The 27257-nt window shown below is 40.7% G+C and overlaps 1 protein-coding gene and 2 long non-coding RNA genes across 3 annotated transcripts; 2 read left to right on the top strand and 1 right to left on the bottom strand.

Moving 5' to 3' along the window:
* The first annotated feature begins 466 nt into the window (after positions 1-466).
* LOC147755335 (uncharacterized) lies at positions 467-3061 on the top strand. Its single transcript, XR_015329078.1, has 3 exons — positions 467-1050; positions 1984-2050; positions 2254-3061. It is a non-coding gene; the product is annotated as an uncharacterized LOC147755335 (long non-coding RNA).
* Positions 3062-10169: 7108 nt separating this feature from the next.
* Positions 10170-25990, top strand: nau (myogenic-determination protein nautilus). The gene is made up of 5 exons (XM_022809027.2): positions 10170-10967; positions 12183-12440; positions 13213-13406; positions 20827-20902; positions 24810-25990. The coding sequence occupies exons 1-5, from the start codon at positions 10760-10762 to the stop codon at positions 25226-25228; spliced, it is 1155 nt and encodes a 384-aa protein (XP_022664762.2). The 5' UTR covers positions 10170-10759; the 3' UTR covers positions 25229-25990.
* LOC111251913 (uncharacterized) lies at positions 21016-22922 on the bottom strand. Its single transcript, XR_002674020.2, has 3 exons — positions 22612-22922; positions 21639-21865; positions 21016-21156 (listed from the first exon to the last, which is right to left on the bottom strand). It is a non-coding gene; the product is annotated as an uncharacterized LOC111251913 (long non-coding RNA).
* Positions 25991-27257: the final 1267 nt, after the last annotated feature.

Here is a 27257-nt window from a genome sequence, read left to right as displayed (position 1 = left end):
AAATGTAAAAAGAGATCCTTAAGGACAAATAGGCTGTGCCATCGCTCGTGTTTCCTATGATCTAACTGTAAGACGACTCAAATTCATAATTCACTAGTTACCTATAACTATAAAGTATGCTTCCAATTATTGATAAGTCAAGAACATCAGGCCATTATTCGATAGCGAGATACCCTATGTGATGTTGCGACACGTTTGGGCGCGAGGAATCAATGGACGACCCAGAATGATTTTTGGAATGTCTGATGTTCTATTCAGCTTATCTCTCGTATTACTATTTCGAGGAATTAGCCCGCACGGTACCGAGTCGTCCTATCTAGCAACTACCTCTCTTGATCGAAGATCTCTCTCGATCAAGTAATGACTGCCTTATCCCTTTTACGTTTAGGAGCTCTTGCTCGAAAATGGTATAGTCAGTCACATTCGCCTTGAAAGAGTATTTCTGATGACGCTAGATGATCAAGTGTACGGTACACTTCCTAAGCTACGCGGCTTTGTGGTTTTTGTAAGCCGCAAAATTGCGTGTTAGGACCTGATGCGTGTTAGGAAAATATTATTCGCTTTCAGGACTTGTACGATGATATTGGCAGAATCTAATACAAGTGCAACTTGACAGGCGAGAAATATCGCTTGCGCTTTGTCAAGTTACGCTGACGTCCAATGTCGCTTCCAATCATGATATAGGTCATACATTGGAGTAAAGGGCACTGCTATGACGATGCCCGTGATCAAAGCAGAACCTTATCATAAAATCGAAAGTTTCGAGGTAAGCCTGTGCCTTGTACGTCGGGATAGTCGCTCGTCGCACAAGGACCCCACGCATACGGCCTGGATCTTATCTGAACAAAAAAAAAAACGACCACTCACTTCTGCCCTAGAGTATTGGACACTTATTGAAAAGAAGGTACTTTTTAAGATGATATCCATCCACTGTGGCGTTTCTGTAAACTTTTCCATAATTGGCTCCTTACAAGATGAAGCGCTATGGTCATCCCTGTACATAGCTGTCAATTCAGTCTTGTTCAGCTCTGTTCGGTTCTCGCATCCTGGGTACGTATGACATGTTTTTTTTTTTGTTAAATAGAGCTGTTTTATTTGTTTGCTATCTCGCCGTACTAGTGGCTAATGTGACTTATTAATTATAATACTTGAGAAGCTTAATCGAGATACCTCTCTATGGGTGCAGAAAAAAGCAGTATGCATCTATCCGATTCGAAGCGCTAGGAGAACGAGTAACGTCACCACTTTGCAACGGAAACAACGTAGCGTGATCGTTAGTTTGGTGACAACGACTGCTCTTTTTTAAATACAGTTATAGTGTCGCTACTAACCGAACGCGTCTCGGCACGTGCGTGCATATTATATTGTTTTCGTTCTTGTCGTAAGCACGACGTTTTATTTAACTTGATTCAAACGTCAACGGTCGCATCTTCCGGAAGTATTTTCGAAACTGCCGTACCTGAGTTCTGTTTAGTCGTTTACCTGAACTCTCAAAAGGGCACACACTATTCAAAAGGCGAAAGCCTTAAAATGTGATAATTTTTTTTTTAAGACAATCCCTTTACCTACTGCAGATGAAAGACGTACACAGTATCATATGGTTAGCCATTACTTTTGAAGTTTATTGCGTTTGTAACATGACATAGGTGAAAATTTTAGACATATTATGCGCGCATCGTAGATTTAAGCTTCAGTACAGAACATCGTGTTGTGTTGCTTTCTGTTAAATTAAGCATTATATATATATATATATACATCGGTATTTCGTTTCCAAATTAGCCACATTTGCAGCTTTCATTCGGTTAGATGCCGAGGTATTTACAAATGAGTCTTCATTCTAAAATGTTACATTGAAAACGATTATACAATCTGCTTTTTTGCCAGTATCGTGCGCGATATAGATCTAGCAGTAGTTGACTTTTTGTTCCATCAGTAAACAACACCGATAAGAGTATTTTTTTGCTTGTCTGTTTGGATGACCAGTTGACGAGTGCCGCTTGAGTGCTTTAATCTCCGCAGCGTCAAAAAGTGGATTCTATAAAAAGGCTGAGTAAGTCTCTACGAAGCACCTATATAATCAAAGGAAGTCTATGAACTATTCGATCAAGCTTTCAGACACCGCAGTTGTGTCGCTAGATGTGTGCGTTTGTCTATTTTGTTTTTCTTTTTTAGTTTAAAATACGCAATGAAAATGTGGTACTTTCGATAAATTTAGTATATATTTGATGATAGGATGTGTTTTCGTATTTGCAGCTGACGCCGGGCTAATACATTCGCTGTGGGACTTCCGCTATGGCTGCATCCAGCACCCCTTCTCAAGCTTAATTACAAGCAAGGTGCAGCCTTGCATAGGAAAAAACGCATTTCTTTGGTATTTCCTCTTCAACGAAAAGTATTTATTTCTATCTTAAGTTAATGCCATTGCGCAACTGCCAATAACGATGAAATAACTACTTATATTAGATTGGCTCAATTCTTTTTGAAATTTTCGTGGATATCGGGCTTTTTTGCATTTCATATTTTCGAGGAAAAACAACGAACAATCAATCCTAAAGGGCTTCGACAATTTAAAATAGATCTTAACGAAATCACGATAACACATTATTATTTGGCGAACGAAAAGGTAAAAGGTGACATAATTAAAAAAAGAGTTAATCAGAGCGATAACTTGAACCAAGTAAGACCGGGAAAAAGCACAGTATGTGCGTTTGTGAAGAACTACTGATAAGCGTATAAAAGGTAGCGCGACGTGAGGAAACCGTAGAGTTTCTACTATTGCTGCATTCGACGGGTTGATAATGGAAGCCTTACGTCAACATACGTTGCAATGATCGAACACTGGTGAAAAGAACAAAAAAACTTGGAGAGATATAACAAAACATAAACTTAAGTAAAAAAAAAAAGATGTTGGCTCAAAATTCAAAGAACTATCTTGACGAAGATGTTTCAAGATCACGAAATCGGTGGTAGTTAGAGGATCTGCCGGGCTGTGAAAACGCAATTTTTTTTAAATTTGAAGAAACCTAAAACTTTGAGTGCTGGGGCCTTTTAAAAGTAGGAATTTGCCGAATAAAAGCTATATCTTTAGTCTTTCACGACCTTCATTTTCCATTCAGACATTGATTTCTTGGCGGACAGAAAAAGGACATATAGGCAATTTATAAACTCAATTTCGGACTTCTACTGCCCATTTTGAACGATTTGCCTTTTCAAACCAGGCTGAATAAGTGTAAAATTAATGGAATTCGATGACGCGAGGTCTGGGCCAGTAGGTAGGCTTGAAATTATTCTCTATATTAGTGATCTGTCATTTCAGTTGTACTGGGCTATATAAGCCCGTATATTGCAATACAAGACGGTGAGTTTACCACGCTCTTTGCCTGCCGGGGGCCTTTTGAGAAGGATCGTGTTAAGGTTAAAACTTAAGGGATAAATAAAATACGCAGATGGTGCAGTTTGACTTTTTCGGTTGTTGAAACTTGTTCGGCTCGTCCACAAGTAAAGTTTCCGCAAACGCTTAAATAGCATTCTCTTTTACGAAAATAAGTCTGTATAAATATTTACTTTTCCCTTAGGCCCTACCGTTTACGAAGTAAATAGCAAAAGCTAGTTCTAAGGCCGGATTAAATTGTATACATTGTCGAACGCACTGATATCTAGGCAAAGATTCCGTAAGTGTTAAGACAGGTGAATGACTGCGAGAGTATCAATATTCTTACAGTCTTAAAGATACTATTGCCTCAGCGAAAGAAGTATTATACGTCCGGTATTCTAACCGATAGTCTTGCCTATTGTTCGCTCCCTCATTATTCCGCGCAACGTTTTTCCCTACCAGCTCACTTGGTTTTTCTATCAAAAATGCATCCCCCCCGTTCGTCTTATTAAAGCAATGCAAAAAATGCGTTGACAAGCAACTGATGATGACGACCGCTAAATCGCATGTGTCGGCTAGCTCCCTTTGGATAGCTTTCTTAGGTCTGACCCACCTTGAGCGAGATGGGTCAGGCCTAAAAAAGTCTAGAAGACATGTTTTGGATTGTGGTGTATCACAACGAGAATCATGTCCTGAGACTAAGCGTTACTTGCGTTAATACGTTGTGTATAATCTGATATGTAGTGATGTGTTGTTATTTATGGTAACGATAGGGATGGACATTCTTGGAGATCACACTACAAACACGAATAAGATTATTCATCTGAATTTAATTTAAAATGGGTGCTAGCCGCAAAATAACAATAATAGATTTCTGGTAATTAGTACACCTGAGGGGTGAGTCCCCCTGCCTTTTTTAAATACCTAAAACGCTTCTCCTATGAACAACACGTTCGAACCCCGTCAAATCACTACACTTACTGATATAGGCTATTTTAAATCGTAATTTCGTTGATGACGAGTCCGTATTACGAAGGGCTAACACTCGAAGCTAGTAAAGTTTTGAAAGCAACATTTACCAGGTTCTAACTTGGGTAACAAGTAATTTAACTTGGGTAATTATTTGCTAGTGAGATAAGTTCTGGCTGTTGTTAAACTTATTGCTTTTACCTAACAATTTTTGTCTGTATCCCCAAACGTTATATACTAATTGAAAATGTTACATAATTAGTATCTCGTAGCATCTAGAAATCGAAATCTCAAGCAAAATGCTATTGTCACTCTATGGGGTAGCGTCTTCAAGTATGGAGTAGCTTTTATTGGCTGCTTGTAGTAGCATATATGGGTCATCTATTATTTCACTTATCGGCGAGAAAAAACCAATTGTTTTTAAAAAAAACTTATCTTGGTGAAAAGCAATATGTTGTTTTCGAAATTTGAACAAAGATCAGCTATTACTTAACCCTACCGCACAAGACAAAGTCCTACTTCCTTCCTGCTTTGCCTGAAATTGACGGTTTACTTTATTGCCCGCGTTCATGCGTTTTCTGAAAAATCCAAGGAAAATCCTGAACAGGGTTTGGATTTGAAAAACCCAAAAATTTATCAAAAAGGCATTTCTGATACATCTAGGTTTTCGATATAGAAATTAAGAGCCATTTTAGAGTGGAAAATATCGCCTGCCAATTGAATCGTCCAGATAAATTCGAATGGTCACTACTCTTGAAATTTTCGGTCTCTTATCGACCCAAAATTTAATCTCATTAGAAATTCTTGTATGTAACGTAATTGGACGACAGTTTAACGAGTTTAATTCAGATAATATCGCTTGACGTACATTTACTGCTAGATATATCTTTATGGATTAAAAAATATTTTTTTTGCAAATTATAAGGCAGTAGTTTGGGTCCCGACTTGAGACTGTAGCAATGGTTGTGTATAATATATATGACGGTTAACGATGGTGCTTCTAAGACATGGTAAGAATTTTGCCGAAATAATTACTCTTGTGTAAATACAGTCTTAGAAGCAAATCATAAAAAAAAATCCCTATTTAGATGCTTTACCTCGTATAAGTTTATTGTTATCACTCGTATAGTTAATGAAATCTTCCTTTGAGTTCAAGCTCTGAGGTGTAGTATACTAGTCTTCAAAATCGACCGGTCACCAAACACTTCATAAACACAAAGAATATCTCTCATAACATTAATAAAACTACACAGATTAAAGATAAAAATAGGAACTAATTAAAAATAAAGGGACAAACACCCTGATTTGAAAGATGCTAGAATAAACTGTTTAATATTCATATCAGGATGTGGTGCAAGCGGGCAGAGAACGATAACACTAAAAATGAATTTCGACGATCTGCGTTTCTCGAGATCTGACCAAAGGTCTTTTTCCTTGTTTTTTCTTTGAATATCCATTCCTAAAAGCTTCTCTCAGTCAAGTATGTGGAAAGACTTATTTCCTTTGGCAATAGTTTGTAAACGAGTAGCAACATATAATACTGGAATTTGTTGGCGTCCCCTATAATAGAAAGAGTAGTACTATTACTACTCAATATTAAAGCAGGCAAAAGGCAAAAAAACGATTCACAGTACTGTGGGACCCTGAATGAACTATGTACCACAATCGGGCTTCGATTAACTCGATGACAAACACTTTTGTTTATAAAAAAAAAGTGTATCAAACACCCAAATCGTTTGTCGCATTGATTGTATCTTTCCAGAAATATCATCATTTCGTGCTAACGTCCTAAAGAGTCGTATAAGTAAGGCCTTTGCTAACAATGATGAGATAGAAATGCTCGAACTAAGCATCTTGACCAAGCAGACTGAATAATGTGAAACTTGCCTTGCTAATATCTATGTCCCTGAGTATTTTCCAAAAAGTAATAAAATTGAAGAGCGAAAAAAAAATTATTTTCAACGGAAATTCCAATAGGACAAAACATAAATCTTATGTTTAAATTTGTTTCAATTCCTTCCAGTTAGAACGCTCAACCTCTTTGGCAATAATGGAACATATAGGAAACATGTTGGTTACTGCACGAGTCTGATGACCAATGAAGAATAGTGAGCAAATACTTATCATAATGAGCTTAATCATCTAAACAACGCGACATCCATAGAGTGAGCTATCGATGCCATGTTTATGACTGCTAGACAAATACTCTATGCTAATTCTACGTAAAATTCTATACATAAAATAGAATTCTTCGTTCAACAATTATCTACAGATGGCGCCGGACAGATCAGCAGTGCGTCATTTTATTGCTGCAAAGCATAGAATGGTTATAGGCACGCTTCGGTGAAGAACTAACTGATAAAGGACATATACACGCGTACTTTCTTTGCGTACCGCGGTTCCTAACGCCGAAGCGACACTAGAACCGGGAGCTTGTTTAGATGGTCCACACACAAGCCAAGGACAAAGAAGCGGGCCTTGTTATGAGGAACTAGATTTAAAGAGACGGAACTGGACTGTTAATATACATGGAAATGACAGAAAAAAGAGCTGGGCTAGCAATGGTGTACTAAACACTCGAGTGTTCGAAGGCTGTGAAAAATCTCTCGGTCGGACGTCGGTATTCGCCGTACTAAGATGAACTACTGCAAACTTGCGAAGCAAACAATTTCTTTGAGTATAAATGCTACACCTTTTAAAAGTTCTAAAAGACTATTCAATTTAAGATGCCGAAAGAAAAGGTTCACTCATAAGCAGAGTTTGACTTATGAGATTTAAATTACATGAGTTTCGTTCAGGTACCATCTCTGACTTTTGGCAAAATGGTGAGTTGGTAGAATTTACTTCGCTATTATTTCATTCCTTATCTTATAACCTTTCACTCCTTATCCTTACCTAAAATGCCACTAGCGATCATTCGCACCACTCGGCCCCTATTGTCCAGAGCTTTCTGCTAGCGCAGCCTGGCTCTGGGAGTTACCCTATTTTATGCAGTAGTCGATATATAAGTGACGAACCCGCATTCAAATGCCGGTTTCCCCGCCTCCTAGAGATGCTCAAAGAAACTACCTGACTATTTCACTTGAGAGGGCGGACCTGCGTTTTCACACACTGAGAGCTGTAGCCTTCGATAAAATGGGCGCAACATGATTGAAGGTATCACGTTCAACTATTTTCGAGCAGCTTGAATATCGCCATGCCCAGAACTCGAGATACGTTCTCAATTATTCCCACGCACGCAACGTATAATGAGGCTTTATCCCGGAAAAGTTTTCCGAGCGCTTCAGCAATCAGTAAAATCACTCGCTAAACCGCACAATCCGTTTTAACTTCAGCAAACGTATACGGTATGAACCTTGTACAGATATTTGGTTATGACGAACAAGCTTTGCACAAAAACCAAAGGCAAAGTCAGAAGCGTCTCGGATAAAAATTCGATGGTTAGAGATGCAATTATTATATACACATATACGTTTGTGTAATGTAATAGCAGTCAAAATATAGATTACGAAGAGCTCACCAGGAAGATTGATTGTGCAAAAATATTATAGAAACTATGCTTTCATATATGTGAAGAACACTTGACAGTGACGATCATTAGACAACAGAGATGTAATCCGTGTACTCCCTGGTGAGGTTCCAGGGTCGGGAATAGCCTGATTTTGAGCTAGCATCACCAATACTTGGCCGGGGTAGCGTCATTTTGTCGACCCTAGAACAGATCACTGTCCTTCTAGCAAACTTGCCTTCTGGTGCGATCTGGCCTGCAAAGAACCAGCAGTGGGGAGTCGATCTCGTTCACATAACGCATGATTTGCTATTCGATGTATATACGACAAAATTTATTGCTGCCCTTTCCGGTTGTTATCTCATATGATGGTTTACGTGTTACGCTAGCGTCGACATTGCGTAGGGCGAGCGTTTTTCGAAAGCAGTCACAAGGAGCTTTAGATGACTAGGTACTTACAACAACGACAAGATCAATATTATGTTTCAAGTACCTCAAACAGAGTTTGTTATTGGATGTGTAGGCAAAGCAAACCAAAGATGCTGATCTATGTTAATGGTTTATTTTCAGACTCGTTGTGAAGTAACAAACGAGAGCTAATCTGTCGGGCAACGGGTACCTCTTGCCTGCCTTTTCTAGATACTAGGATACCAGTGAATGACCTAAAAACTGATGTATGATGATTTCTGTCAAAAGATTCGGGAAGCGGCTCGAACCATAACTTGACTGATGTTTCAAATATGCGCGCGCAGACAAAGTCTACCTTTTTAGCCAATTATGATTGATTAAAATATAGTCGTCCTTAAATAGCTTAAAATGGTGATTGTTGCTATTTAATCGAGTAACTTTTGAGCTGTAGTTTAATCGTAGTTTCGGTAGAATTAGGCAATAATCTAAGTACATATATATACACACTTGTAAGTTGATTCGAGCACCAGTGCAACAGTAATGGACCTCTACGATAATGAGCCGCCTTTCTTATTTTATCATTTAGACATCAAGCAACGCAAACTGTTAAAAAAATCTACAACCTTTAAGGATCAAATCCGATATTTTTACGAGCCTTACAGTGAGCCAAAGTCGAGTCCTTATGCACATATACAGAGGGATGTAAGGGTAATTCTTTTTGTTTTTTAATTACAAAAAACTTTTCAACTATTTATTTACGTGTCATAATTTGGATCTTTACAGGCTCTTAAACTCTTGGTCTGAGCTAGCATATTTCTTAGCGTATCCTGGTTATTCTTCTTCATTTTGGGAGTAGCTTCAAGCTACGTCTTATAATTTACTTAATCTGTAATAAGTAAAAAACCTGGACGCTATTCCTCATAATTCTTTTACAATCAACCAACCTAAGAAGGATAGAAAGCAAGAAATAATGCGTAAATTGAGGTTGCTTTGTGTCCGGCTTAGCCATTTGCTAAGGCAAGGTCCTAATAAAGAGAATCAATTAGACCATAAACAGGCAATTATGAACATCCGAATCGGAGAACATTCTTGTTGCTAATGTATTTGCTACTGCCATCTTCAGTTTAACGACCTTATCAGTTCTTGCGACCAACACTCTAGAACGTCATCCTATGACTCAACACTTCAACTTAATTCTACTGTATTAATTACGATCACTAAAGGAAAGCGTCGCGACAAGTATATGTGTAAACACATACGTCCCACATCCTTACATACAAAGTGCTAAAAATGATGACCTGTCCTCGATAGCTGTTCTATTAGATAAACATTGGTAATAAACTGTTACAATCATTAGAAAGGAGGTTGTCAAAGATTCAGCTATTCAATGGTTTCTTGTCGCTGGCGGCCGCTGTTGTGCCCAACCCATATCTATTCCCGAATCACTAACCAACTGCGTGTCGGCTGGGTTTCTGGACACATCTACCAGCATATCTGTCTAGTACACAGTATCTGCGTGGCAGAAAAATGCAGAGCTTTACAGCTTATAGTTGAACCGCTCCGGGTCTCCGACGCGAAATCTTATTCATTTAGTGATCTCCGTCTTTCGCTCGATTTTATAGCGCTTCTCAAGCGCTGTGAAACAATGGTAGTACAATATGCCTGCCTTTGGTTCTACTGCTGATCGTATCCGGAAGGCGTGGAATAGGAAAAGATGAAGTCCCGAGCGAGAGCACAAATCGCGAGTTTCGTTCCTTCAGCGACTGCCGCAACGAGTAGGTTTCCTTCCGGAGGGAGGAGATCTTCCAGAGTTTAAGCTCCTCCTACAGGTCCTGCCCGTCGGGTTTCTGACCAACCAGCCGCTGCCCTTATCTAGTTACCACAGGCGATTGATCGGTTCTAGTAAAAGTTGGTACCGAGCTAGATCTTCGCTAGCGTGCACGACCGCCGCCACGAGGCGCGGATGAGACTTTTGCTGTCTAGTCATCGTGCAACATACATGGCATACCATGTCTGCGCGAAAATTATTCGTATTCGAACGGAAATATATGCAAAACAAGAATTGAGACTATGACCAAATCTGACAAAGAAAACGTATTGACTGGGAAGCATAGGGTTCAAAGAATACGTAGATTAAAATAAGTGAAGTTCTGTGAGCGTGCGATGTTTGATCGTAGTGAATTAGTCGAGGTTGTCTATGTAAAGTGACATTATTAGAAACGTCCTAAGCTGGTGTTACGTACTTCCACCTGATGTGTCTTCATGACTTCATCGAATGAATTACATGCTTCGACAACCTGTTTTGACTGCCATCGTAGCAGTTATCACTGGGCGCAATTAAAAGAGCGACGGCGTTACACTGGCCAAGTTTAGCGCTTAGTTAGCAACTTAGTGAAGTGTGTCTAAACTTTTAACGTGCAACGTGATCAGCGTAAATCGTAGTGTAGTGGATTTTCAGAGTGGGTGTCAGTAGAGAAGTTGTACTTACTGTCAGTAGCAAGATGCTAGCCAATGGAGTGGACCCTTATGATTATTACTACGGGTGTGGCGGAAGTTATCTAGGGCCTGTGGGAGCCCCCGGTGAGGGCCGTGGAAACAGAATGTGTGTAGGCGACGGGAACACTTACCCTGGGCAATACAACGAAGCGGCTCAGAACAGCCCTGAGTCTGCCAAAAGTCAGGACTTCGATGACGACCTCACAGATCACGGTAGGCAAACGCCAAATAAATGTTCAACCTATGAAATCGTGTCCTTTAGTTTTCTAAATTACCCTTTAATTTTCATAGACAAAGTGAACAGATCGTACACGCGAAATAAAGTATTGTATTACTCTCATACATCAGTTACGAGATCATTTTTGGCCGCCATATTGGACGACTCATACTGCGTTTCCGATTGTAACTCGCATATCGGACTCGGCGCTCATCATTCCCGCAACAGAATACTGACGGGTTGGAAGTTCTTTCCGTTAGAAGGTTTGATTCAGAGGAGGTACTGTTAATTATAGGGTCGTGTTATACACACGTCACAGATATTTTGTTGAATAACGAAATTTATTAAAGGTCGTCGAATTGATTTCCCTAATTACGCAGAGCAGACATTATGGGACTTGACAAATCCTGTCGCGCATTACTGAGTTTTATTATTTTCGTCACTGAATCAAAGAAGGGTCCAGTATATTGCCTAAATGAACGACGTATAAGGATGGTTTATGACGAAATAAGGGTTAGACGTTCCTTGTATTTTGGAATAGTCATGGAGAGTGATAAGGGTGAACTTCACGATTATATAAGGGATCATTTTGAAATTTCGCCAGTAAAATTAAAGATATAAGACAATAGTTTATCTTGCCTATTATAGAACTTGTCTGAATTTCGTTGGCAGTTTGTCTAGTATGAGAAGAACGAGCAGTTAATGTAAACTCAAGCTTTTAATTACAAAGAAACCTATATGATTGTTGATATCATAGCTTTAAAAACCTTAATATGATGATTTGTCATTAAATTTAATGTGCCCCGAATGAGATGGTTTAGTAATGTTGATCCAGATATTCATTTAATGGTCATGTGCCGCAATTACGTTACGGTTACGCAAATCTGCTTTACCTAGTTTTTTCAATTATTTTTTTTTTTCGCTTTGCCCATTCTATGCTTTGGTAGGTTGATTTATCATGATTACTACAATTTCATTAATCGTGTGACACAAAGTAGCTGTTCATGATTATCCAACCATACTTAATTTAACGACAACTAAAAAAAAACGTAAATATAATTTCTTCATTTGAGTTTCAACGAAAGTTAGTACAATCAAACAGCACATATACGATGTTGGCGGGCCGGTCGGCCGTTTTGATCGCGTTGGTCCATTTAGCCCGAGCCACTTGCTTCCATTTGTAACTGAAATCTTTATTTCGTTTATTGCAGAGTCTTCATCAGGTAAGGAGCTTGATAGTGGAGGCGTCCGAAGCTCGCAATGCTCGAGCCGTGGCGGCACGTGTCTCGTTTGGGCGTGCAAAGTGTGCAAAAGACGCTCCGTCAGCGTGGATCGACGGAAGGCGGCAACCTTACGCGAAAGGCGTAGACTTCGCAAAGTGAACGAGGCTTTCGAATTGTTGAAACGGAGAACCTCAGCTAACCCCAGTCAGAGGCTGCCAAAAGTAGAAATCCTCCGAAATGCAATCGGTATCTAAAACTTGCTCATTTTTTCATAATATTATCTCTTTGCAATACTCTGCTGAAATTCACTCCGTCATGTATTGCTTGCTGTGTCGTAGGGTCTATCCCGTGCCGCGCCAACTTACATCCAAAAGTTCTGATTAATATTATGCTTTTGTCTAAGTAACGCAGCACATATCGTACGCAACGTTATTTTAATCCTATAAATATTTGATAAAGCGCCAATCAAAAACAAAGCATAATACGGATCTTTACGGTGGAAAGCTGAGATTTGAAGAAAATCGCAATTGTGTGGCTGATGGAGACAGCGTAACAAATTTTACGTCCGGTATCTAAGAGACAGCGTTCTGAGGACCACGTAACTGATAGTCCGATTCGTGCTTGAATCATATATCTAGAACTATGTCCAATGAAATTTCACATTGAAGGGGCTTCAAATGTCTTTTTACTTGTAACTCCAATATCGCTAAATTTGGTTACCTTAGTAGTAGTTCTACACAAAATTAACCAGTGAAATCGTACGGTAAAACGTGAAGACGTCAGCATCGTGTTGGTGCAGGTGCGTTCGTGGTACATATAGTTCGTCATTAGTATCGGTTAAATTTTAGATTGGCTAGGTTAAAACATACGTTCGTGAATGTTGCAAGTGATCTTCTAACGACCTACGAAGTCTATTTAGCCGACCGATAGAAACATGTCTTAGTTAGCTCACTTGACATGACCAGAAACGAGCTGATCGGTTCGTAAGACGCCTTATTCGTCTGCGTCTTCGTTTCAGAGTACATCGAAAATTTAGAGGAACTTCTGCACAACAGTAGCTCGCCCCATGGGTCGTTACTGACGGCTAGCGGGACAGCTTCCCTTAGCGCTATGCAGCGTTTTCGAGAACTGCAGACACAAAAGATGCGGCAGAGCTCTCCTATCGACGGGAAGCATTTTGATCACGACCGGAGTAACCGATTGCATCATCGCGTAAGTGATTAGAGTTCAGCCTTCATAGACCCAGTGACCGTGTCAGTAGCATTATTCGTAAAAAGTCATGTCTACGAAAATGGAACTCTGCGAAAGCTAGACATGCTTGACTAGCAAGGGATGCGTTGCGAACGAACAACTGATTAAGTTCAATTCGATAACTGTTCAAATAATGGACAACTTACCGTTTGTCGTCCTATCCGTACGTTAGGCATATTATAGTAGCGACAGCGACAATGTAAAACCATGCTGGTTCGAACGCATGAAATGCCAAAGATCTATTTCTAGTAAACTAACTTGATGTGGCGGAACTCTTGAAAAAGATAATATCCCATAGGCTTACAATCATGAATAGATATGACTACTAAATATTGACAAACTACTCAAGGGAAAGATCACTATACATTTGCGTGATCACACAGGTTTTATCGCGGCGCAAACACAACGCTTCAAGCAATACAAGTGTAGAGATAAACTTCGTCACCAGAAAATAACGAAAACAGCGAATTTCCCACTAACTATCATGTGTTCTTGCATTTGTGTACTTGACTAAACTAGGTATTTTCAGTTAAATGTTTCCCTTCCCAATGAATCTTTTCTATGATCCTTTGTTTATTCGGCCGCAGGCTGTTGCCACAACGAGGACCGGTGACTGGCCTCTTCAGTCTTTCGACAGAATGAGCTACATGCGCTGTACCAGTGTTGTTTTCATAACGACGAAACTTTTCAGCAACTAGCCCGTGGTGGTGCGCGGACATTGAATTGCCGCTGCAGTTCGACCAGGCACCCACAAGCACTCCGTCTCGACCGTTGCTATTTGCTTGTCGTCTACCTGCTTGGCACAGTTTGTCGTTGTTGCAGAGATCTCTCCCTTGACCTTCCCGCTTTTTTTCGAAATCCACCTATTGTACTCTCTTTGTGTTTCCTTCTGTCCAGGTCTTCCTATATATTCGTACCTTATTACTGCTTCAGGCATTAACCTGAGCGCAAAGATGGCACAGCTACTGCCGCCACAAGCACTAGTTGCTGTAGTTTTTGTTGTTGATGTTGTCTCGAGTTGTTCATCTTCGGGATCGTTCCCGCATCTCTTTCATCTCCCCTTTGTCTTCTCTGGGCTCCCTATCGTCCCTATCGGTTGAGTTATCGCAGTCGTCCCAACCGCCATCGCTTCCTTTTCTTCACGTTTGGTCCGACGGGGCGCGGCGTGTTGTGTGCCTGCTTAAAAATGAGCATCCCTATAATCTCTGAGGATGGTTGGCACTTGGCCGTGGTGTGAGCCGTGTTTCCTGTCATTGTCGTCCGCATGTGACTGTGGCGGCGACAGTGACGACCACTGCTTCAACGCTCACGTACGCATGTCTTCATGCCCATTGTCATAAACATGAAGAGATTAGGGGAAAAGTCGATTCCTTCATATATATATATATATATATATATATATATATATATATATATGTATACAGAAAGAAACAGAAGAAAAGGACCTGAGAAAGAGAAGAAGGGCCTTTTTGTTGTGCGTTGATCTTCGTATACCTGTCGGCTTTAGCCTGTTGTTGCCATGTCCGCTCGGATGAGCGCGACAATGGAGACGCTCTGGATGATGGGCAGTAAATGGCAGGTGCATCCTGGGAACCAAAGAGTTGTAGATGCTTGCTGCAGGTTAGACTGCTCGTGGCTGAGCTACATAGATTGGGCAACGATTATCTTGAGCACCAGACCGCAGCGAAATTGAAAATGGGGAAAGGGGGGATCTAGATAGACAGATAGGCCGCACATCCACTTTTACACTCTTATCTAGAAAAAGACGCATCAGCTATTGTGCCTGGCTATAAAGTCAAATGATATGAATTTCTTTTTGATTGAAAAGGTCCAAACACGACAATGATTAGCGACGTTGTAGAACAGCAGAATTCACTGAGCAAAATGGGTTTACAATTTCAAAACCTTATGGTACTCAGTGACGCAAAAGCTTGAATTTATCTGCGAAAAAAAAAATTCCTAGGGTGTATATTAGTATCTATCCTTCGTTATGTAGGTGCTTTCGCTGTAATGAAAGAAAACGCGCACGAGAAATATCGATGTCTCATTTTAATGGCCGCCGTCCGAAAATTCTGTAAGATTAAGACAGCCCTGACGTAGTTTGAGTTTACTGTTCAGGATTACACGAACTGTGTACCGCTAGTAGATACAAACTGGTCAAATACAAAAAAAATGCACCAAAAGACACCCAACTCAACTGTAATTAAACGGTCTCCACACGGAAGCCTGACAAGGAAAAAACGGAAATAGTTTTTAATTTTTTTTATACGTTTAGAAAAAGTATGGCCTGCAGGTCGACGGATTTGAGCTGTTTATTGTGCCAAACTGTAATACAACTATATGCGTCCTCCACTTTTTATCCTTTCAGGCTTACATTAATGCGCCTTTTTTTAATAGATTCCTCTGAACTGGTGATACTGCCATATAACGGAGTCCGTTATTGGCACTATCTATATTACGAGAAAACGGAAATCATAATTTTGTTGTTTAAATGGAAATTCTTTTGCACGAGCCCCCCTCACCCCCAACCACCCCCCAGATATGATGCAGCAATAAACGTATCAACTATAGTTGACTTTCTAGCAGCATGGCCTGAATAAGCCTATTTATTGTCACCATTCTATATTAAACGGATTCTCTTCTGTACTCGACATTCGAAGGTCAGTTATGGACTGGTACGTTAATTCGGTCTCGTCCTTGCGATCCGACTGCACGTCACAACTTGATTCAGATGTGGGCCTAGACACAAACACACAATGGGTTGGCTGGAACAAAGTTCAGCCTAAGCCGACTGGGGGCTATTGGCTGACCAAACACCTAACGATGAACAGGATTGAGTTGTCCTTTCTCTAGCTCTGGGCATCTTTCCTCTCTACAGTGCCTGCGGGCAAACAAAATAGATCGTTCTGCTTTTTCAGAGAACTGTCGGGTCGCATACTAAACCCGTTTCTCGACACACTTTTATTATATGTGTCCGGACGCGACGAAGCTTTCTTCCGACAATTCTATCCTGTGCGTACTCGACGCAATCCACCTTTCAGACGTTAATTGATCATCACCGACGTTGGATCACGCCGGGTAGGACGTCTCTTAGACGCTGTCACAGGTTGTCAATGTCGGATTAGTTCATCCTGTACGGCTACGGCAAATGTTGAGTACTTGATATAATTGGAAAGCATGAAAAAGCTGGATAAATATAGCGACAAGCAGACGGGGACTGTAGATACTTCTGGATGAGATATGTGATTTCCGATTAGGTATTAGGGCTAGAGCTGTTGCCTACGCTACGATTCAAGTAAGTAGGCTGGAACAAAAAAGCAGATGATGCATATTTCGTGTACGTATTTGGAAAAACAAGGTTGGCTGTTAACTTTGTGGACCTGGTATATTATGAGAAGTGGCTCTAGATAGGGTTCAGATGGGTTCGTCCTAACCGCTTCTAAGTAGGTAGCTTCTGATACTTGTTAGTATGATATTAATGCACAATAGTGCCCCAGTTTCAAAACAAAGACGCCTCAATGTAGAAACATCACGACTCATGAATGCACGTTCTTTCGTTTAGTAACATCATGCTGATATTCTAGATTTAATACTCCGTCTGAGTCTGTTAAACTTTATTATATTAACCTGTTAAAATACACGTAAAAGCTTTTTTGGCCATAGCTTTACGATTACGAGTGGAACTTCTTATATTTTTCACGGTACAGCAGAACTACACAAAACATAGAAATACGTGTCAGATTGATGTAGGCTTTATTTTGCATTTAATAGCATCGTGTCGGGATTTGCAACACTGTTCCACACCGGTCATTTAGCTGCGGCTAATGGTGTTAAAATCTCTTTAACATGCTTTCTTGTGTGTGGCCGCTTCATTTTGCTATAAGTCATCGTCACACGAATCACGCTGAAGGTGGCGTAAAATTATTTTTCTGGCAGGTACAATGCCCATGTTCGTGCTCGTCAGCAATCGAAAAACTTGTCACCAAATTGGCCCTAGATCTATCTTCGTCGGTTTTTTAGAAGAGGCCGCTAGATCGTGGGTGGCCGCAGGTGAGCATAGCCCAAACGCGCTATCTATGTTCCGCTCACGTTCGTCGCGCCGTTCTGCAACATCGGACCTACGATGGGATACACGTTGAGATATTAAGTGGAACCCGTTCGTTGGAGATCAACATTACATTTGTCATAGACATATCCTTACATACACAGACACGTTCCTGCTTGCTCGACAAGCCCAAGGGCACTATGTGCTGGGTCGTTTTGTGCCTGCCCCACCAGCACAGTCTATCCTAGAACTCGTTTAGTTATTCGTGCTCCCTTGCGTGAGGTAGGGCGACCCGCGTTGGTGTGAACATGTCAATTCTGCGCGTCGGAATCGTTGCCCGGAATGACAATAGACTGCTTACAGGTCGCCTCGTTTCTTGTTTCGAGATGGTCTTCCGTTCATCGTTCACCCTATGGACGAACTTCGAGCAGTGAATTTGGAAGCTTGTGTGAATCTTCGTCTGTTACCACCCCCCCCCCCCCTCTCTCTCTCTCTCTCCCTCTCTATTACTCTGTCCTTCTGACCCTGGGCCAATCGCCTGCAAAGCCAGTGTCGCCTAAATCAATCGTGTGAAATCGCTAATGCGCCTATCGTATTGTTATTAACAATCGTAACGAGGTATGGATAATAATAAAGGCAAAGAAGACATGCTCGCCAGCTATGCAGATTCGTTTTAGACGTTCGTTTATGTGTATCGGGTCCTCTCTAATATGGCATGTGAAAGATCGAAATCACATGACCTTACGACACCATTACGTCTGGGTCGTCGATTGGTCTTTAAGGGTGATGATAGAATTATCCTCCGGTTATGTCAAACAGAACGATCTTAGATACGCATGAAGTGGTGCCTATCATAAGATTTACTATGTATTACCTAATCTATTACCAGGTGATTACTGCTGAGCAAACTCTCTGTACATTGGCAGATTCAGCTTGAAATGCATTGTACGAACGTGTGTCCGTACCAGAGGGTACGAGTACAGTAAGGAAACAAAATTCTTAGCAGTGAATACTGCAGGGGGTACCGAGAAGAACCCTGCCCCCCAAAACTGGGTTGTTGGACATGATGGCGATTACGTGATTCGTGCTCTGGCTGCTTACCTTCTCAAAAAAGTGCTTGAAATAATCTCTCACACACATTTCCACTCGGCTATAGCTCGACGGCATTCCCTCTGTACCATGTCCTGCAACGGAACCATGTCGTAATCCCTCGGATTGTGCTCGGATGCGATGTAGGACCTCAATCCCTCTGCAGATATAGTAGCAACACTGATAGGATTTGTGGCGTGATGCGATTATCATTCCGGCATGCAGTCTGTTTTTGCTATATGCATTTTCTCATTATGCGAGTATCACCATATTACGAACAGTATACGAGTAGAAGCTACGGTATTGAATTGCTAGCCAAATATATATACTTACATAGCTACGTAAGTCATAGAAAACTCTTCGTTAGACAAGATATAGAAACTACATATATAGACAAGACTTGCCTAACATCTGTATGGCTACCGCAGTTATCCCATATTTATGCATGAAACAATTTTTATTCTGGAACGTCAGTAATGCTATGAATGTGCACGTTACCACCATACATTTCTCTGTTGGTCGGAAGGGCGAATATGTTATTTGGTTCATAAATTAAAAAAACATCTATTTATAAGTGAGAAACGATAACACTTTTGTTTTTATAGACGTAAGGGCTGATATGTTAGGCATTTTATTAATTTATTGCTGGCGCCTATCACGAAATTAATTGTGTGTCCACGCCCGGATTCGAACTGGCACCTAAAAAATTACTAATCGATGATGGAGATGTGTTGGCCTATCCGTACTAAGGTATCCGTACTAACTTTGAGCCTAAAACAATACTTGCTAGAAAATGAAACATCGCTATGTATATTCGAACTCCAGTTAATCCAGCGCGGCGATTCCGTGAACCGCACTATACCAGTTAAGAATAACTTATCTATTTATTATAAGAGTATAGTATTAACAGTCAAAGCTTAGCTCGCTTACTTGAAATTTAGTTTTATAAATTTCCTTTTATAAAAAATAGAGGGAGTAACCGCATTGGTTTCTGTGTTGCTGCATTTACTTTTCTTCAATTGTTATTTGGTAAGTTACCTATATCAACATAAAATTGAAGGTTAAAAAGTACAAGATATTTATATAGACCTATAGAAATAACATAACCAATCTAGTTTTTTTCTTTAATATCTTAGATGCATTTTATTATCTTTATTTTGTAGTACATCGTTACCTTGCTTCAACAGCGAACCTATTCTAGTTAGCCTTGTACTTCTATACCTGTAGCAGCCGAAAGTTCAGCTAATAAAACTTCATTGCGTGCGTTCTTTATGCAGAAGTTGGCCAAAAACGTGTATACGGGTGTACGCCTTAAAATAGTAATTTTTAAAATTTTAAAATTTTTCCCCTTATCAAACTGCCGTTATCTTCCCCTAATTTTCTGTGTTCTACCATTATCCAACGAACCTTCCTCGAAGCTGTAATTTTCCGTACGGTACCATTGCTGGAACACAACAGCCACTCGCAACGACGCGTCAGCTCACTATTAGGCCTATATAACTACTACAGTAAATACATCATAGCCCAATCAGCCAACTCGATCAGCACCGTAACGATCTCCCGAGTACCAGCGACAGTTATCTCTGCGGCTGTTATACCATGCGTGGCACAAAGATGCGAGATCGCGATGCCCAGTATGCGATGTCGTTTTGCTTAAACACGTACGCATGCACACAAACACGCCCACTGACTCATCTATGCACGCTCAGAGCACCCCAGAAGTATATCGATGTAGTGCATATAAGCAGAAGTAGCAAAGGGACCGAATGCACTACGAAACTTCCACCTAGTCTATGGAAAGTAATCGTAGCTATCAAAAACCTGGACGAGGGAAAACCTTCAGAGAAAGACGGTATCGCACATTTCTCGTCCTTTTTCCTATACTTTCTATCGAGCGTTTTCCGATTATCAGGAGATCCGCCCGAGTACTTTGTCCCCTTAACCCGCCCTCCTCAACACCCTCCTTTGGTCGTTGCTTTACCGTCTTGAGTTTATTACTTGTAGCCATATCAGTTAGTCGGATGTCGATGTCAGCATTGCTCGCCGAGTTGAGCCGCTGTCCGTTTGAGCTCAACAGTCCGTCAGTCCGCAGGTCGAATGTGTCGTCAAAGAAGGAATGAACACAGCAAGATTTAAAGAACGAAGAATGGAACGAGAAGATACATAGACAGAGAATTAGACATATAGAAGGAACGCTGGATCAGATAGAGGATGTAACAAGCGAAAGCTTCTGGCCGTGTATTTCAGGAAATAGATTCTGCTCGGGAGAAAGAAATGATGGCTCAGAGGCCGGCCAATGGATGCGAACACCAACAAAAACTAGGTGAGTAACAGCGACTATCTTTGATACTGTTGCCGCTATTACTAATATCAGTACTAGGGAGAATCAGCCGGTGGCAGGCAACGCCCGCAGTGGCGGCGTGCAGGCCGGCTGAAAACGCGTGGTTGAGGTGTGTTAAGTGACACAGCGGCGTGACACTCAAAAACGTATACCATAAATAGGCCTGGCAAATAGCGGGACTATTGCTTAGCGTGTCGTTGGCGTCATAGGCGTGGCTGCATATGCAAACGTGTCAACTGTAAAAAATGAAATATATGTTAGCGATGAACTGGAAATATTGCAGTGATTTGAAAACGCATCGCTGGTGATATGGTCCGAATTTGTGTCTATTATATTAGGGTACGTGTATCGGACGGCGACCAAATCCTTTCCAAAAACACCGGCCTTTTGAATAGCTCTAAGTTGGCTTTAAGAACAGTTTTATTTGACTTAGCGTATTGGTTTCTTTATTTCAAATAAATTTTTCGAAAGATGGCATTGTTAAAACTCGTAAACTATTTGCTCGTTCTTGAAATAGATGAACAACTTGTAAATATAGGCGTAATATCTGTAATTGAAAATGTAACCCTTTTTTGCACGTTCGATGATGCCGGATGATGAGAGGACAAATATATTGCAGGACATCGACACTTCCTGGATATAAAATGATTGTTATCTAGTAGTTGTTCGCATGAAATTGCGATAGAGGTTTAAGCGGTATCGTTTAGGCCATGCTTACAGATATGACACTGGCCCGTCCTAACATGGAGCAGAGGCGACTTCTGTGAGGTCTCTTGGAGTACAACGGGGCTCTTGTCTTGAGCTAGCTACTTCGGAGTTTTGCCTTTTAACTGTAGTGTCCTTTACCATCCAGCCATCGCGTCTCAGAACACCCAGTGGCGCGGTACGATTGTTCCTGGGAACCTTTAGATCTTTTACTAACACTGACACCTTATACGTGTACCTCTGAACAATGAACGAGAAATGCAACCAAAAAAAGAGGTTATAAATCACCTAGACATATTTCACTTTTGCTGTGTGGGCATTCGAAAATTTGGTCGTGTTAATTCTTTTTTTTTTTTTTATTCAGTTCTTGTGTTATTTTATCAATTTTAAGATAACATAATTATGAATAACAATAATGCTGTACATATCATCCTTTCCTAGATGTACAGTTTACTCTCCTCTGCGTTATCGTACGGAGGCTATAAAATTTACATAAAATTGTCAAAATTTCAAATTGCCCGGGTGTGTAACGCGCAAAGCTTCGAAATTTCAATACACTATAGAACCAAATCGAAAATGTCATTCATAACACCTTCAAATGAAATGGCAAGGAACAGTATTCAAGACGTGTCTGTCTGGTAGAAGATTAGTATGAAAATATGCGGAGTGATAACACGAAAGTTGGGTCGGCGTGAACCAGCGTGGCTGCAAAAAGCCGTGAAAAAGCTAGAAGAGGTGTAGAATACGTGGCGTGATACTTGTTGTTAAGAAAATGTTCGGCATTAAATAAAGGACAGGGTGAAAGGTGAGGTGATTTATCATATTAGCATTTTTCTAATGATGATACTCCGCGGGCTCCCCCCGGCTGACAAACGTAAACGCTCACTCAACACTTACCATTAGATGAAAACTATTCGAAATAATTTCGGTTCATTGCCATTATAGGCTCTATCTGGAATTCGTCATTCTATTGAACATAGTCTCACCTTGACTAGTCCTGGCAGCTAAAACCGTAAAGCGATCCGTTCGAGAGATGACACTCATCGTGCCACATTGGCACATCGTAAGTAAGTCACACATGACAGATTTGCCAGCTGTGGAAGACCAGGCAACGGTTAGGAGGGAAGTCAACTATCCAAAAGGGGATCTATAGCGCATGAGCCACAAGGCAAGATCAGTCCGAAATGAGGAGATCTTTATGTGCGACAACACCACTTCGTTTCCAACATATATTTATGCATTGGACGACACAGCTGCCTCACATGATCGTGGCTTGATTACAAGTCGTGGCTCCGCCATCGACAATTGAATTGATGACATTTTCCAATTAAGGCCTACAAAGGTTGAAAGCAATTATATTGTATACGCAACTATTCATTCATCTAGAGAATCCTACTACTATAGTATATCGCTACGGCGTATATGAACTAGCGTAGCATTGGCCGATAGGGTTATATAAACTACCCACCTGAAATTTAACCACCATCACAATCATACACGAGTAATTCCGCTGCTTCACGAGCAGTATGTATGTAAGTACCAAGCACACCGTCAACGATACATAATATGCGGCCTATATAAATCAAGACAGGAACAATTTACACGTAAACAACTGATTTTATTAAGTACTAAAATAATGAATATTGCCACAATATCGTCGTTACGTATCGCATCAACATATCATTATACTGTTCATTATCTTGTACATACACATCATAGGCGTACTGAGACAGATGTAGCATAATGCAAGATGGGTTTCTGCCAGTGACGAACGCACACTCATAAGGGCTGATATTCTGTGTTAGGTACGACATTGTTATTTCTACCCTCCGGATATCGGCCTTGTTGTTTTTGAAAGCGTTTTATAGTGTTGACTGACAGACGCTGGCCTGACGAGCTCAGCAGATATGACCGCATAGTCCATTGAAGCCTCAACCTATTTCTGTACTATGCATAATAAATAACCCTCGCGTTGTATAATCGAAGGCCGTTTTTTCATCATCCACGTCGACGACAGAGTCTGCGTGTCATGAGAACCAATACATTTAAGCAGCAATATTGGAAGGCAGCTTAAAACTAAAGTGCTAAAGGAACATGTGGTTGTTACATTCATTGGTCGTTCGTTTATCGTGGAACTCGCGTTAGATGGACTCGAGCGATGCAAACTGTTCATTTAGCCAACTTTTATCACTGCCGCGGATTTGAGCATAGTCTATGTCGACTGACCGGGTTGGATCTAGTTCCTGTTCTTATACAATCTTGCTGATATAATGGTGGCTAGTTTACCCGCCAAGCTTGTCATTCGAAAGGGAAATCTGCAAGAGTACAAAATCTCTGAGTTCACAGGCTACCTCAGGTGGGATCAAATTTTTCTTTTTTTATTATACTTTCCATAGACGAAATCGGCTGGATACCTACCCCCTTCAGGTGCACCTTTACGCGATCTATACAGCCGTCCTATTCAGACGCGGTTTTTCAGCCAGAGAGAATGATGTGCTTTACTGACTAAAAGAGCTCTCTAGCAGCTACCGCCAATAGCGTGAACGCTCTTTGCTAAAGTATAGGTTTTTGTCTTTCTCTCACGAGGTCTACAAGGCGGCCTTGTGCTGACCCAGCCATTCGAAGCAAAACCTCTGCTGATAGTTATGCTCACATCGGGACCAGTGAACTCTTCTTCAAGCTGTAGTAGAGGCAACAGCGACTAATATAATCGTTGTTGAATAGTGACTGACTTTGTCCGTTACCCGCCGTCTTTACAATGCTAACGTGTACAATCAATATGCCCTGTATATTAGATCATGGAATTATTTGTTGCTCGTCCAAACAACCCATACTAAGATATACGGCGCTTTGGCCGGATCAAACAGTTAGACGCTAGTCAACGCGCTTGCCGCATACATTCAATCAATCTCGCTAAAGACTGGATTAGTAAAACTTTTGGGTTATGGGTCGCAAGTTATCCATCCTGATGTCAGAAACAAACTTCAGTCGAAGCATGACCAGTAAAGCGACTTTCTTCAACTTTTTAATACAGTTCGCTAGATAAAACCCTATGCAGTTGGAGAATCGATTTATCGGTCGAGAAACATCTGCGCTATGCCTAGCCGGTAGTCGTTGCTTTGGAAACGTCATCGAGTCATTGAAGTTTTCTTATTTATTAACCTGCTTCTTCTATTTACTACAGACTTTACAGAGCTATTGGGTCGTCATCGAGGATATTCATCGACGCTATCAGATTCGCCAGTACAATTTGAGCCGAGTAGTCTCGACTGCCTGAGTCGTATAGTACAAAATCTCGCACCTCAGTATGCCAATCGGCCTTCAACTGTGGCGTCATCGACAACAGATAACAGCAGCTTATCAATGACAAACTCAAATGGCGATGCTTCCCAGCAAACAGGTGAACACGTTCAACAGCTTACGAGTAATTCGTTGAACATATCAATTCATGGGGACCTCTCTGCCGCTGCAGTATCAGGACAGAGGCATGATAATTATCACAATGATCAAATGCACACCCTGCCATCTAACGTTGCTCCAGCATCTACACATAGTACTAATCTCTCCATAGGTCACCATGCAAAATATGGCTTCAATCAATAGGCCTCTGACAACACTTGCTATTGTTCCTTTAATTTAGACTACGTGCAAATATTTTTTTATATTATTCCTAGATCTTGCTGTTTCTTTAAGGGAGATACGCTGCTAGCATATATAGGTATCTATGATACTGTAGTGTAGCAATAGTGAAGACCAACGTACACGGCACGTTGGTCTGCGCCTGGCCACCATAAAAGTTAATGTTTTATGGAAGTCGAATAACAAGTGGCTTTGAAACATCTGCCTGTACATACACATTTTGTGTATACACACACAAAATTAGAGTCGATTATCTATGGTGATCACGTAGTTTAGCACCTTATGATTGAAAGTGGACGCTTTTTTTTTAGGGAAACCTTCACTTTCTTGCCCAAAGCTGAATAAAATGCAAGATATTATACATAATGTGTATGGAATACGAGTTTTCACTTTTTTCATACTGCCGTATCTTGATACACAGAACATGATATTCTATCAGAGAGTATGTACGAGTACGAAGTGTACTCTGTATGATCGGTGATGTATCCAAGAATCGCTTGGAACCAGGATATCGTACAGGGAAGTTCGACAATTGAGAATCAGACAACTCTTTTTTAATAAATAATTCAAACTGAACTCAGAAATCATGATGCAGTATCAGGCCCATTATGATATTTTCGTAGTTTTGTATCGTTTTTGGTGATTGATTGACACCTCTATCGAGGCTATAGCGTACAACTGGACCGATTTGTTAAATTAATAAATAAAAACGACTAATATAGTTATAGACCACATAAATGTTTTTCCTATATGCTTAAGGTTATAGATTTTGCCCACACCTATTTCGGGACTGACCACTGTCAATGTATCAGGTCGCGAAAGTTACAAATTGAATTTTCATAGTGTTTCATAATAAACCTAATAACCTTCGGTCTTGTTGTTATTGTGCTTCTCAGTTGAATAGCATACAAAATGGCGTCTATCCCGAAATCCTCACTGAGTAAGAAAGCAAAGTTTAAGTATGTAGATGAAAAAAACTTTGGTTACTTATTTATGGGTATGTGGTCCAGGTTCGACTCCATGTGGTAACGACTCCGGGTGTAAAGCTCGAAACAAAAAGGGATGAATTTAATCGCTTAGCATGCTCTCTCTACTCAACGTCAAAACAACTTTGGTTTTACGCTTACACGTCGCGTACATCAGCATCGCATACGAGACAAAAATCAGGTCTTGCTTAATAGGGCCATTGTCCTTAAGGAACAGCAGTAGTCTTCTTTTATTTCGTTCCACAGTATCTACGGTAAAATATGACCCATCCTTCGGTGCGATTAGAACGTAAAAACAATGTCACGAATCGCTGTCTCCTGAAGCAGGTACCGGCCGTATTTCTTTTGTATATTTCATTTACTGCTGCGGCGATGAAGATCAATCTGTACAGAATGACGACGAGCGATTTGCAAAGGGTAAATTCTTCAGTAGACGTGCGTTGAAAAATTCTCGGTTTGGGATAGCTCAAAGGGAAAGCTCTTTGTTTTCCGTGAAGACTCAAAGAATTTCTATATATTAATTGAGAAACCTGTGCCAAAAACGTTTATACTGGTAAACCCTCCATTCAATACGTCAGAGGTACTGATGAGCGGAAAAGACGGAACAGCTGATCATGTCAGAATCAATAAATTAAGTAACATAAAAGCTTGTGCCAGGAAACAGGCTTGCAAGCGGAAAAAAGCACTGGAAATGATAGAGAACCTGGTGATGGAAGGGTTAGAAATGATGGGAGGCAAAATTATGATACGTTCGTGAGTGAAACAACAAGCATCGACATAAACCGTCTGCATGATTCAAGCCAGCTATGGAAAGCATTATCGTTAACTCAAGCAGGAACGCTTGAAGTATCTGTAGAAAAAGAAAGCAAATAAACAGTAATCTGTCAATCAGTGAAATCAGAAGTGGGTGATCTCGCTACTTTAAGACAAACCTGTTACATAAGGTACGTATGGCTCTAGATTCATGTTCTTCTATTCAAATTATTGGGTGTCGTTCTACACCGGTG

The sequence above is a fragment of the Varroa destructor genome, unplaced genomic scaffold, assembly GCF_002443255.2.
Source record: "Varroa destructor unplaced genomic scaffold, Vdes_3.0 BEIS01000005.1, whole genome shotgun sequence".
Classification (NCBI taxonomy): Eukaryota; Metazoa; Arthropoda; class Arachnida; order Mesostigmata; family Varroidae; genus Varroa; species Varroa destructor.
The sequence above is the reverse complement of the archived record's forward strand: the minus strand, read 5'-3'. Positions and strand labels throughout refer to the sequence as shown.

Bases quoted from the DNA above. Each gene is read 5' to 3' on its own strand.
- nau (XM_022809027.2), top strand. From the start codon at position 10,760: ATGCTAGCCAATGGAGTGGACCCTTATGATTATTACTACGGGTGTGGC. The intron at 10,968-12,182 runs GTAGGCAAACGC...CGTTTATTGCAG, and splicing joins TGACGACCTCACAGATCACG to AGTCTTCATCAGGTAAGGAG. The intron at 13,407-20,826 runs GTAAGTGATTAG...CGTGTATTTCAG, and splicing joins GTAACCGATTGCATCATCGC to GAAATAGATTCTGCTCGGGA.